This window comes from Biomphalaria glabrata, chromosome 8 (genome assembly GCF_947242115.1).
Source record: "Biomphalaria glabrata chromosome 8, xgBioGlab47.1, whole genome shotgun sequence".
Classification (NCBI taxonomy): domain Eukaryota; kingdom Metazoa; phylum Mollusca; class Gastropoda; family Planorbidae; genus Biomphalaria; species Biomphalaria glabrata.
In genome coordinates, this window is record NC_074718.1 from 44,304,821 (window position 1) to 44,319,285 (window position 14,465).

General features: G+C 31.9%; 1 protein-coding gene across 2 annotated transcripts; it reads left to right on the top strand.

Moving 5' to 3' along the window:
- Nucleotides 1–1,523: 1,523 nt before the first annotated feature.
- LOC106074227 (protein tumorous imaginal discs, mitochondrial-like) lies at nucleotides 1,524–13,225 on the top strand. 2 transcript variants are annotated; one of them, XM_013234966.2, is made up of 12 exons: nucleotides 1,524–1,693; nucleotides 4,818–4,972; nucleotides 5,088–5,171; nucleotides 5,847–5,946; nucleotides 6,048–6,184; nucleotides 8,773–8,925; nucleotides 9,688–9,835; nucleotides 10,241–10,305; nucleotides 10,476–10,604; nucleotides 11,062–11,177; nucleotides 11,654–11,751; nucleotides 12,409–13,225. In XM_013234966.2, the coding sequence occupies exons 1-12, from the start codon at nucleotides 1,537–1,539 to the stop codon at nucleotides 12,552–12,554; spliced, it is 1,488 nt and encodes a 495-aa protein (XP_013090420.2). In that variant the 5' UTR covers nucleotides 1,524–1,536; the 3' UTR covers nucleotides 12,555–13,225. The 2 variants fall into 2 exon arrangements, with proteins under 2 accessions (XP_013090420.2, XP_013090421.1); XM_013234967.2 differs by having other exon boundaries at nucleotides 12,075–12,581.
- The last annotated feature ends 1,240 nt before the right edge of the window (nucleotides 13,226–14,465 follow it).

The following is a 14,465-nucleotide window of genomic DNA, read 5'->3' on the forward strand; positions in this document are numbered from 1 at the left end:
AATTTGTGACCCAAATATTAAACTACTTGCCAGATAATTCAAACGTGTGTTGTTGTGTAGGCCTACATACCACTGACGGCTGACACGATTTCGACGGACTTAATTTTTAAAGTGCTATACAATGTAGAATCTAAACACCCAGACTCTGTTAATCCCGCATGGGGGACGGCCACATGCCAATGGCGATTTTTTTTTTAGGTGAGTTTACAGGAAGACGGCATAATAGAGCCTCGGGGAAGCTCTTTTAAGATCAACTCAGGCGACATTTTGTCCAGGGCGAGAGAGAAACAGAGAGAGAGAGAGAAATGTAGAGGAGAGAAAAGAGAAAGAATCGAGAGCGGCCGTTCCATATCGCTGGGACAAGAATTACTGGCTCGTTTTGACACTCTGGGAAAACTCTAGTTTGACCTTATAAATTTTCAGAGTAAAAAAATTAAATTTGGCTAGAGAACCATGAGAGAACGAGAAAATATTTATCTTGAAAGGACTGTACAGTTCTTCGGATATTTTGCATTCATTGAAAATTTAATGAATAAATGTTCAAGAAAATTTTGCGCATCGTCTTCTAAGTCTAAATCGAAAAGCTTAGCTATCATTGGAATCTTGCCCTTGCCCTTGGCAAGGTGAATTGAATGGCCCCAAATGAATGGAAAAAAAACTTTCTGTATCTATATGGTTCCTTCTGTCTCGGAAGACAGTGCACACAGATGAGTCACTGGCTTTGGTTTCGTCTTGAGACGGGGCAGAGACGTTATTATATACTTCCAAAAAAAAAAAAAGACGATTACGTCTTACGCGTCATGCATTTATTCATGCATGTTAACCAATATTATTTAAATTCTGCCAATTTAACTCATTGATTTTTCTGAATGGCTCAGGCAGCCCATGCTCTAATAGCACCAGGGAAGAAAGAGCATTTGTACAAATTTTTCTAGCATAGGAACGAGGAATCATCTGGAATGTACGTCGTGCCTTTATCTTTGATTCCTGAGTATTTTATGAGATAGCAGGCGCCTATGTTCTCCGGGGTATATTAGATTTTACTTGGTCATCAGCATTACATCAGACGAGGGGGGTGGTAAATTTAAAAAAGGCGTCGAAAAGCTGATTTGTCATTAATGGCCGTTTTGTGAGTTAGATATCTGTCTTCGAGGACACAATGTTGAAGGGGCTTTATTGAACTCTTTGCATTCAGCCGTGTCGTTTCAGCTCTGACTGGTCAAGGTTCAAGTTATATAAACAAAAATACATAGATTAGTGAATACAGAAATGCCAGGTTGGACGTTTCGCTCATGTAACTTCTAATCGAAGCTATTGTCGATGATATTTTTAATGTAATGATTTTAAAACTGTAGATCTATATATGCTTTTTAGGAGCTACGGAGGTAAATATAAAAATATTTAAAACATCGAACCATTTTTATAACTCTAGAAAATTAATATGCCTAATTAACCTAAGATATGATAAGATAAATTATCTGTTTTTAATTAAAAATAATTAAAAAATAGAATCTGGCTTTTCCAGTTAAAGTCAACATGGCTGCCGTCAGGGGAACACGATTTGTTCTGCAATGCAAGGTCGTTTGTAAAAATTCATCGACTCACTGTGATACTGGCAAAGTTTATTATAGATTGCTACACATTTCTCGCAAAACATCTTTACAAAGCATATGCAAGAACCGATTAAGCAAAGGTTTATTTCAATGTCTCATCTAATTAATACAGAATAAAAAATTATGCATGATAAATAGATAAATGATATGAATTAATTATGAATATCTTCATCAATATCATTGATTGATGATTCCATGAATGAGAATGATTATGTCAATTATGAATTTATTTATGATGTTTTGATGATGATGATAAAAAAAATGATGATTATGTCTGATGACTGATGATCCATTTTGACCATTCCATCACAACACATCATTCAAATTCATGTAATAAATTTATAAATGAATAATCAAATCAATGTAATTGTTTTCTAATGTTTCGACTTGCTTTTTGATGTAGATTGTAGATCTATCATTTCTATGCTTTAATTTTAATTAATAAAATAATAATACTTTTATTAAATCACTACATAATAATACATTCAATTTTCAATCATTACATTCATAAGTTACATTCTAGAATCTAGGACTAGACTAGAGACTAGAGTCTATAGATAGTAGTCTAAACTCTAAACTAGACTAGCTTAACTAACTAGACTGACTAGACTAGAGTCAATATAATAATAATAATATAAATATACTTATTATATATCTATATTATAAAGTAGAATGTGTAGTGTATGTATGTATGTTAACTATGTTACTTATAGACACCAAAACCGCTTGACCAATCTTGATAAAACTAGGCAGGAATGTTCCTTGGGTACCAACTTAGACCGTAGTGTATGTATTGTAGCCCTAAAACAAACTTAAGACCCTCAAAAAAAATAAAGTTGTCCGACTCTATTACAGCTATAGTATTTTATGGATCTAGGCCATGTCTACAATGTTGACATGAGAAAAGATAGAAAGGATTTAGACCTAGATCTAATTTTAAGAAATACACTTTGCGCAGATAGTTTTTTACTTTGACACATGAAAAGACAAAAGAAGATCCATTGATTTCATTATATAATAAAATTAACCTTCAATTTTGTGTTTCAAAAGCATTTTTTACATTAATTAGTTCCTTATATCTGTGATTATAGATTTCCTGACGAACATTCTTTCATTAGACAATTCCGTAATGAATCGCGTACTAAATATTAATTCGTTTAATTGTTTACTTTATAATCCCATCCCTAGATCTAAAACTCTAATTCAATTCTAAGATGATAAAACTTCTCTTCGCACAGATAGTTTTATACTTTAACACATAAACATATTAATTAAAGTCCATTCATTTCATATTTTGATCAAATAAACATTCAAATTTGGTTTTCTAAAGCTACATTCGCCTACGAAAGCTGCGAAGCTGAGTTGAGATAGGCCTAGATCTATATTCATTCATGAATCGCGTACTAAATATAATTTCGTTTAATTGTTCACTTTATAATCCCATTCATTTAACAAAGCTATCGCTCTTTTCATTTTTAATAGATAAGAATGTATCGACTTCGGGTAAACCCATTTTCGCAAACCTAATTTTATTTTCGTAGCGAAAGAGAAATAACGTGAAAGGATCATTAGCTAAGTTTAACATACATATAAATCCAATCCACTAGATTATTCAAAAGCATTTTTTACATAAATTAGTTCCTGATATCTACAGATTTCCTGGCAAACATTCTTTCATTAGACATTACCAAATGGTTACACATTAATACATCTCTCTTCTGAGGTCTGAGTCTATTCCTAGGCCTAGGTCTAAAACTCTTACTGAACTCTAAGATGATAAAAGTTCTTTTCGCAAAGATAGTTTTATGCTTTAACACATAAACATGCTAATTATTGTCCATTCATTTGATATTTTAATCAAATTAACATTCAAATTTGTTTTTCTAAAGCATTTTTAATACATTCGTTCGCTAAAGCTGCGTAGCCGTGTTGAGATAGGCCTATATTCATTCATGAAAAAAAGTTCACGCATGCGCAGCACAGAACTCTAGATTAGTGTAGATTTAGATCTACGTCTACCTCAAGATCTACTTTATACTTTATACACATGAACATACAAAATTTAGTCTATTCATCTCAAATTTTAATCAAATATATGTAGGCCTACAAGCAAATGTTTTAATTTGAAAAAAAAAATGGATTTAATTAAGCCTATTGGCAATTTTGATTTGATAGCTTCATTCACACTATTTTTACATTGACACATTCGCTTTACTTATTACATTATTATTTCGTTTAATTGTTTACAAAACACTCTCAGTGACTATATCGAAAGTAATGCGCAAATAAAGACCCGCGGGTCACGGGTAACATATGTCTAGTTAATATATATATATATAAGACTTCTAGAATATTCTAGACTCACTAGAGTATAGATCTAAAATCTAAATTATTCTAAATTAAATAATTTTAATCTTTTTACTAAATTAAAAGTCTCTAAAGTTAAAGGTTTAAACTCTTTAAACTTTAATCCTAGCATTTACGTCTAATTACACAAAGTCTATGTTGGCAAAGAAATATACAGATCACCACATGTTACTTTAAAAATGATTACGTCCTAGATGCGTTCACTTGGTCAATCTAGTCATGCATGTATTTGTATTAATGACTTAAATACTGCCAAGTTGTTGGTTTTCTTGGCTGATTCCAGCAACCCATTCATTGCTCTAAGTCCCTAATACTAGTAATAGCACTAGTAGCCACTAGGGAAGAAGCATTTGTTGTACAAATTTCTCCTAGCGTATTAAAGGGAAACTCAGATGGTTTTTCAAATTTGAGTTATTGACATATATATTTAAATTCTGTGTGTATTTAAATTCTGCGTAAAAAGTTGTAATAGTAAACATTTTACCATTTTTTTATTTAAATGCTTAGAAAATTTTATATTTAATAAATTAGACAGTAAATTCTTGACATCTCAAAAAAAAACGGGGTTCTTTGAGATTTTGTTTTTAGGTTAGGCATACGTTTAAATATGTTTACATACCGGTATATAATATACATTTTGTTGTTATGGGTATGGTGGTTGAATTTTGATGTGTATAATCATGTTTTATATTCAGACTGTGATTTTGAAGTTTGTAAAGATGTTCCGGTATATTTTGTCTTATCTTTTTAGATGTTAGAATTAAGTGCATTATTTTGTATATGTTATAACTTTATACTTTTTTTATCATTGCTAGTTGTTGATTTTTGTTTTCACAGAACTATTACAGCCTTGGTCATGTGACTACCTATGTGCTCCTTGTAGTGTCTTCAACTTTCATACCTCATCAAATGCTAAAAAAAGAGATTACTATGAAGTTCTTGGGGTCCCCAAAAATGCTGACGCCGCCACTATAAAAAAGGCTTATTATAAGGTTGACTTAGGTTTACATTACATTTTTATTTATTATTTTGCATTATTAAGGTTTAAGAATACATGAGTGTTGATTCCTTGTATTAGTAATTGTGGGTAATTTGTGTGTTTTTCAGTTAGCCAAACAGTATCATCCCGACACAAACAATAAAGATCCTGATGGTGCCAAAAAATTTCAAGAAGTTTCTGAAGCTTATGAGGTAAAATTGTTTCGTGTCTAAATATTTCAGTAGTCAACAAACCAAGTTGAATGGTTTATTTGTGAGACCTTCAATTGTAATGGTGCTTTACCTTTCAGTTTTATAGAAAAAACATGACCACAAATAATTGTCTTATGCTTTATGAAGATTTCAAACAATTATTATTTTTTTTATTCACATGTTCTCAAAAATTTTTCAACAACCTTGTTTATTTAAAAAAAAAATATTAACATTATTAATATGTTATCACTTTCATTTATATTGCATTTAGTTCTTGTAGAGTTTTTACAAAGCTATTAATCAAGAATATGTTGGGAAGAAAATCAAATGCTTTGGGAGAAATAGGTTGGTTTTTCTAGTTACATGATAGCATTGAAGCCTTAATTTGTAAGGATTTAAAAATTACGTCTGATTAGGGCATGAACCTTGAGCCACAACCCTACTTGTCATTACAGCAGGAACCAAAATAAAAGGCATCCCAGTTGGGAAGTTAAAAAAATGAAGTGTCCATCTATTTTGTTCAAAGTCGTTCCATAGACCATATTTACCATTTTGTTGAAATTTTTTCAGTAACAATATTCACGAGTGTACATTTAGTCAAATCTTTCAGAATTTAGCCAGTAGTTTTGTAGTTTTATTGATGTAATCCAAAACTGTTTGACTTGACATTGACAGGTACTCAGTGATGAAAGCAAACGAAGAGATTACGATACATTTGGAATGGGTGGAAGTCAGCGAACAGCAGGCTTTAAAGGCCAGCAACAAGGCTTCTCTGGTAATCAGTGATTTGAAAAATTAATTATTTTACTACTGGAATTATATTTATTTTACCTAATAATTTCAATGTTTAAAACATATTTTAATATTGTTGTTTAGGCTTTGAGAATTTCCAAAGCCAAATGGACCCAGAAGAACTATTTAGAAAGATATTTGGTAATGCTGGATTTGGAGGCTTTGGATTTTCAAATCAAGATTTTGAAGAGTCTATGTCTGGATTTGCTCCAGCCACAGAGGTATGTCACAAAAACATATTGTTTAACTTAATGTTGAAATTGTACCACATAAACCATGTCTTCTTATCTTATATGATACAGACGTTACTTCAAAAAAGAAGATGATTACGTCCTACACGTCATGCATTCATTCATGCATATTAACCAATGTCTTAATGTCTGTCAGAAACACATATTTTAAGTTAGTTGTACCATTCATGCTGGTCCTGATTTTAATTTTATTTAATGAAAAGTACTTTAATTTTCTCCATCATCTGAACAACTCATATAATCTCACACCCGTGAGCAGAGTCTAGAGTTGTCACAACTCTCCTTGACAAAACAATAGTCTGTACTTATAAATGCTACTTGTACTTGGTTAAGAAAATGTATGAATTTTGGTAAAGCAATTTTTCTAAATGATTTTTTTAAGAGTTATCTTTTTTTTTTATTGTATTTTTTGTGTGATTATGCAATACTATAGTTTACTTACATCACAGCATCCCCTCCTGAAATCTTATTGGAATGGGCCAGCCCAATAATATTTCATCCAGTACCTCTGTAGTATTTTCTCCAAGTAGTTCTGTAAAAAAAAAATATTATATTACATTATATATATATATTGCTATTGTAATTTATAATATATGTATTATATATTACATACTACCTTGTTCTTAAGACTTTTGAGTTATGAAACTAATACACATCCTAAACAAATGGGACAAACAGGCTGCTGGAAAAAAGTTAAGTCTAACATGCAAAGAATGTACATGGAACTTTGCAATAAAAATTGTTTAAAGGAATTGACTTGGCTAATATATTTTGTCTTATGACACAAGCAGACATGCCTACAGTCCCGCATTATGCGGAACCGTCCCGCAAAAGCATAAAAAAAGCTCACATGTTCCGCCGTTCCGCATTCACGTTTTTTTGTTCCGCCAAGTCTGAATTCCGACACAAAAAAAAAAAAAAAAAAATCGCCGATTTTTCGTTATTTATTAATAGTGCGAAATGAAAATACTTAATGAAAATAAAATATATATAGGTCTGTGTTTATTGTTTACATTTCATCTTCTCCCGGACCCGGTGAGGTGTGTCCTAAATTTACGAAGATATGTTTGAGCTAGATCTAGATCTAGACATAGATCTAGATCTAGTACTCTAGGTCTAGATACTAGATCTATTCTTAGAATCTAGTAAGTGCTAATAAGCCAAATGTTCTATTCAAATCCCTTTCTTTTCCCGACAATGGCTCTACTGACTCTACTCTATTAGTCTAGACTCTAGAATCACTCTAGACGTCTTGTACTACTAGATCTAGTTACTAGATCTAGTAGCCTACAATACTCATCAATATTATACTGTCAATACAAAGTAGTAGAGACGACTCTAGATCTATTCTAACACTAGTAACTCACTGTCTACTCTAGTTAGTAACACTAACTCAACTGGTTTCTTAGGTTTCTAAGTAAAAGGATTTTTTTAAAATACGTTATTAAACTAATTAAAGATCTACACCTAAATGATAATAATGTAATTAACTTAGACACAGTAATGCTAAGGCCTAAATAACTTAATAAGGCTATCTATATTATATCTACTTATTACTTACATTATTTACAAAGTCTAAATTGGGATCTAGATCTAGGCCTAGCACTAGATTAGATTACTAGATATTATAACTAGAATCTAGATGATACTAACTAAATCTACATCTATCTACAGAAATAGACTTAGAAGGTGATAGATTTCTATGTCTAGTCTATGTATTATTATCATGATTATGTAATAAATTTAGTTCTCAATAAGTCCATAGATCTAGACATAAATATTTAGATCTATGATATTATTATTATAATATGTGTTCTTAGACTTAGAGGACTTATTAGATGTAGGTCTATTCCTAGACTAGTAGACAGACTCTTAAATTATTTTAGATCTAGAACTAGAGACAAATTCTAGAGTGACTAGAGTAGAGCCCTAGAAAAGGATAGATAATCAAGTAGATCTAGAATAATCTAGATCTAGTCATTAGAATAATTAGATTTAGATCTAGATCTAGTACTAGTAGTAGTAACTAGGTCATTAGAATAGATTTTTTTTAGAATTCATCATATAGGAGTTAGAACTATTGATTTCAAACAAAGGATATAATTATGAATTAAAGGTTTTCTTACTTTTAATTATAGTATACTATTTTCATCTAATTTATAAAAGCAAACTAGTATTGTTATTAGAATGATCCTGGATTGTTACTTTTGAACGACACAGGTTTGAAACAACTTCTCAGAAACCTTCAAATGTATACATACCTCGCCTTCTCCAATATCACTTTATGTGGGCTTTCTCTCTCTCTCTCTCTCTCTGTATATATATAGTAATTATAATTGAAGTTTTATTTATACTGCGTACAGTATGGCTGACAAACATAAAAGTGTGTGTTCCACATTGGGGCCCAAAATTCCACATTTTCAACCTGAGTGTTCCACATTCTGGGTCTTGGGGGTAGGCATGTCTGCACAAGTATAAAAAAAGTTAAGCAGGCAGATAATGAAGTTGCTAAGTTCCACTATGATAATTAAATCATGCTTGAATTAAATTTGTTTCAGATAATGATGGACCTAACTTTTCAAGAAGCAGCTCGTGGTGTTAACAAGGAAATCAGTTTAAATATCAAGGACACTTGTCCAAAGTGTGGAGGCAGTGGTTCTGAAAGGGGTTCTTCGCCTACCAAATGTCCCCAGTGTAATGGAACTGGAATGGTAGGTATTTTATTTTCTCCAAGTAGTTCTGTAAAAAAAATTATTATATTACGTTACCTTCAATTTGAAAGATTTTATAGTACTACACAAAGCAAGCTGTGCCTTCGTAATTATTCCCATTTGCTGTCTACTTTCAATAGTAGAACCACTCTGTGGTTTATCTGACAGGATGAAAGATTGGACATCAGTTTTTTCTGGTTACTGTTGCTCTATCTCCCCCCCTCTCAATCTACAAAGCTGATAGATCCAAAGGAACAACAGAGACTGATACTCTTTGGTATCAGCACAGTTTCAGACAACAAAAAAAAAACACTTTGGGGGTCTGTTAAATATAAAAAAAAAAATTTTTCTGCCTAAGCCTGTGTACTAGATTAAATTTGATAGAACCAGGTTTAAAACTATCAACACATGTACACTTTAGTTAATGTTAGCCTCTAAATTAAGTTATAATATCAGAGAGACAAAATATACTAAACCTAGGCACATGTGTTAATCTAATCAAGTGTTCATGTTAAAGATTATATTATTGTTTCCATTGAGGTGGTTCTAACAATAAGCAACAATACATGTTTTTAACCAGTGTTTCTCTATTTTAATAGGCTGTGACATATTTTATGCTATGCTTTTCTTGTAATATACAATTATTACTTACACTTTAACTTTCTTTCCTGCAATGCTGTCTCACTTTTTCTGGTCATTTTCCTGTATGTCGCTTCACAGTATGTGTAAAAGCTATTGAAAGTATCCATTTTTTTCATAAAGGAAACTATTTCAACTGGACCATTTATAATGCGATCGACATGTAGAGGATGTCAAGGGAAACGAGTAGTTAATAAATATCCTTGTACAGAATGTAATGGCAAAGGAAAGGTTATTGCACGCAAGCGTGTCATTGTTCCAGTACCTGCTGGTAATTACTCACAATTGTTTTATATGTCTATTTTTTTCATTTAGGAATAGTTTAAATTGGAGTATCTCATTTACTGTTAAATTTTCAATAATGCATTATTGTAAGAAAATTGTATGAATAATGAACAAGTTAAATTTGATTGTGTTCGTTCTGTTTTATCTCTGGCATGAATACTTTTAGCTAGCTATCCTTGTCCTTAGCTAGCTATCCTTGTCTGTGCGTAGTAGCTTAAAAGTGGGGGTTTTTTTTGTGTGGGTTTTTTTTTTTGAAAAACATTGTCTTAACATACAGCCTGATTAGTGTTGATATTAGTAAGCTGTTTCAACATGCCATAGAGAATATTTTGCATGTTATTTACTATTGTATAGAATTGTCTCATCCGTAAATAACATAACTCTCTACCAGGTGTAGAAGATGGTCAGACTGTTCGTATGCCAGTCAATGGCCAGGAAGTTTATATCACATTTAAGGTAAGATCTTTATTAGGGAATGGTTAGAACTTGTATTTCTTCTGTAGCTTTTCTTATCAACAATTATTTGTAGACATATTGATCTGTCTGTTGCTTTTCTTATCAACAATTATTTGTAGGCTTAGTGAAGTGTCTGTAGCTTTCTATTTCTTTCCACATTTGATGTCCAGGTTCAGAAGAGTCGGATATTTAGGAGAGAAGGGGCAGATGTCCACAGTGATGTGACAATCAGTTTGTCTCAAGCTATACTTGGAGGCACCATCAGAATTCCTGGAATATATGATGATATACTTCTTAGCGTAAGTCCCAAGTTCTACTAAAGCTCTTGACAATTTACTCTAAAATATAGAATGTTGTGTTTTAGCGTTAAGTTCTACTAAAGCTCTTGACAATTTACTCTAAAATATAGAATGTTGGGTTTTAGCGTAAGTTCAAAGTTCTACTAAAGCTCTTGACAATTTACTCTAAAATATAGAATGTTGTTTTTTTTCTTCTTGGTTTCTATAAGATTTTTATTTTATAGTTACCCGGTGTGTAAATTTGTTGATGTTGTTAATGATGTTTTACAACTAGTGGGCTGGATCCATATTAAAACGACACTAAATAGAAGGAGCATTGGAATAAATTAGATCTTACTTAGACATTATTATTGTTTTAAATTCCAGCTCTGTTTCTTAAGTTTGTTACTGAGTTATTTTGTTGTAGGTGCGTGCACGTGTGATTGAATTCTTATCTAAAACTTGGATTCTGTTTTAGATTCCTGCTGGCACATCTTCTCATCACCGCCTTAGACTTGCAGGAAAAGGAATAAGTCGTGTCAACAGTTATGGCCATGGTGATCATTATGTTCATATAAAGATCAAAGTTCCTGTGTAAGTTTATGTGTGTGTTACTTAACTCATCCCCTAGTAGAAAAAGACTTTTTGGAAGATGTGATAAAAGACGTAGGTTACAGCTGGGTAATTGCACCTTCACCCATCCCTTAATCTTTAGACCATTGGGGCACGACGCAAGATTTGTCAATCGTCTTTCTCCATTCCTCTCTGTCTTTTGCCTTGGATAGAACCTCTTTCAATGGCAGGCCCATCCATTCTTTTATGTTGCATTCACATGAAATACTTTTATTTTCTTTTGTATTACTAAAATAAAGTGAATGAAATTCTAAGTGTACCCAATGTATATTTGTAGATCAATCCAATCATAAAGTTTGTATTTCTGAAGATGTCTTGTGATCAAGTACACCAACTGAATATATTTAAACATTTTTTTTTTCACAATAGAATAGTTAGCTTGCACAACAAATATGTTCTGTTGCATACATCATTTCCTTCTATTTTGACTTTGTCAGAAATTTAACTGAAGAGCAAAGGCTTCTTATCCAAGCATTTGCTTCAACTGAAAAAGATGTGGAAGGAACTGTGGATGGAATGGCTCAAACAAAAAAAGGTGAGACATTTCTTCTTTAATGAACTACCAAAAATTGAGGATGTTTATAACATTGTTTGGGTGTTATAAAAAAAAGAATGTGCCAGCATAAAAATTACTTACATAAGTTACCTTAGACTAGAAACAATTGGTACAACCTTAGACTAAACACAAAACAAGTTAAAACAATTGGTGAGCTGAGATTTCTTCAAATGCACAAAGTTGCCTAGTGCTTATTTAGTGTAACACAAAGATAGTTTAATGTAGTCAGGAGTATTTTGTATTTGTTATGGGATATGCAATTGTTCTCTCTGCTAACCAGGAACCCTCCCATTCTGTTTCAGGTGGGAAGGAGTCCAATGGTCGTGTGATGGGAGAACATTTACCTGAAGAAGAAGAGGAAGGATTTTTGTCTAAGTTGAAAAGGAAATTATTTGGCTAGATGTGCTCTAGTATGTCTCTGTAAATGAAAGAATGTGGACTCGCTATTTTAGAGCTGAATATATTTTTTAAAGTATACAGAAGAAAAACATCCTCAATTTTTGGAGCTTTAATCTACAAGAAATGAATTTGTTAAACTCAACAGTCTATGAATTTGTATATAAATATGTTTAATTTATTGCTTCTATATGTCAATAAAAGATGCTTTTTGTTTTCTGTATAAAAAAAAAAAACTAGGGTTGCAAATCATTGATGACCCTGAAGGTAAAATTGCACAGATTCTTGAACTTCTAAAAAAGAGTGCCATAAAAAATAAAAGTGTGGAGTCAGCTGGCAGTGAAGAAAGTGAAACTAAAAGTCAAGCAATGAGCAAAAACACGTGATCGTTTTTAAAAAAGCCTTTTTTTTTTCTAGAACTTAATGTTACAACCAACACAGTTTGATAGAGGACTAATTATTTGCTCCAGAATAAATTGATTGATTGTGTTTTTTCACTGGCTTTGCCATGAATATTGTTACTGGGTACTGTATAAATCATACTAACTGTTTATTCAATGCTTCCACAAAAGAAGTGTTTACAGATTTGATTTTATTGAGATATTGTTGAGGCACAATATTGTCCCTAATTTATCCTGCAGATATTATTCTATAACGTTATTTCAGTTGAATAGTCTATAACACATTTAACATTCATTGAGCTGGTTTAATGTCACAGACATGCTCTAGGAGAATTGTTTGTTATTCTAGTTCAGCTAACAGATTAGGTCTATCTGAATGTGATATGCAACAGACAGTTACGAACTAGAAAGTAATTGTGCTGTTTCCCATCAATGTGATTTATCTTGTGCTATTTTATTGGCATTTCACTAGGATTGGTATTTACCTATTGATTTAGTATGTGTATAAAGAGTCATTACTAAGAATGATGAAAAAAATCTGTTCATTTGTTGTATATGTGTATGTAAAGCAATTAACTCTGTGCGCAAGTGGAACTGTACTAGGAAATGTAGACTTCAGGTTACAACAGAAATAAAACTATTTATAATTTTAAAAATTATCAGTGTTCCTTGTTTTGTTCTGCACCTGTTTTAAAAATACAGGGTGGTTGCTGGAAAAGTGAAAAAAAAATGTGTCAAACTGCTATTTATTTTTACAAGGAAGAACTGTTACAGTTTTTTAAAGCCATACGTTATATTACACTCAGATGCACAAAATGTCGGTGCAGTTCAGAGCAGCGTATTAACCTAGAAATCCAAGATCTAGTGTGGTGTTTTGAAAGATAACTTATGAGATATTCCAAGCTTGTATTCAAATCAAGTTTGTCTAATTGACTCTTCTGAAGCTCTAATAGCCAGCTCCTAAAAAATCAAAACAGAAATGTGTAAGCAAGCATTTTATTCATGATGTCATCTCACCCTCAAATTTTCCACTTTTCTAGTGACCAAACTGTAGAATTACATTTAAACACACAAGAAAATAAATAGTTGAGAAATTTGAAGTGTCACTTGCACAAGTAGCCAGAGTTCATGACTAATATAAGGAATGTCTATAGTTTACTTCCTCTTGGTGTCTTCTTTGTTTAGCCTACTGCTTTCCATCCAGGACATTTTTTTTAAATCAGGGTTTTACACATTTAAAAGATAACATGCATTTTTTTTTTTTTTGTTAGAAAAGTATTGTCCATAAAGTATTGATCACTCATGAACTTGATGTTGAAATATTGTCTCAAGATTTATCATTTTCTTGAAAAAGAAATTAAAATCAGACCTTGCAATCTATTGGGCAGATGATGGTTAGGTTATCAGTTTCTTTGGCCAATGGTTAATGAGCAGTGACCAACCAAAACAAGAAGATAAGTCTAGTTACTTAAATAAACAAAAGGAATTGAGAAAATTGACCAAACTTGTCACTCAACAATTGTCCTCTTTTGTCTGAATGTTCTTAATTAAAGTAAACTTTAAGAATCTAAATTCAATAGCTCAATGGTACAAGTAGTGTTAACCTGAGTAAGTTCAATAAAAGAAAAGTGGCAAGGATCATCAGTCCAAATAGGATTTCAAATCTCATCCATAACATGATTCGAATTTGAGACCCTGCAACCAGTGGTCAGTGTTGTGTTTTCTTCTTCATAATAATCTATTGGGTGTGTAGTCATGTGAAACACTGCACTCATTCTTTCATCTTTGGGACCAAAGACATTGCCATTAATGTATAGGGTAAGCCTTGGCCCACCAATAGACCAGTACACAAAATATTAATATAATATAGCATTGAAGATATAATTTAATGTTATG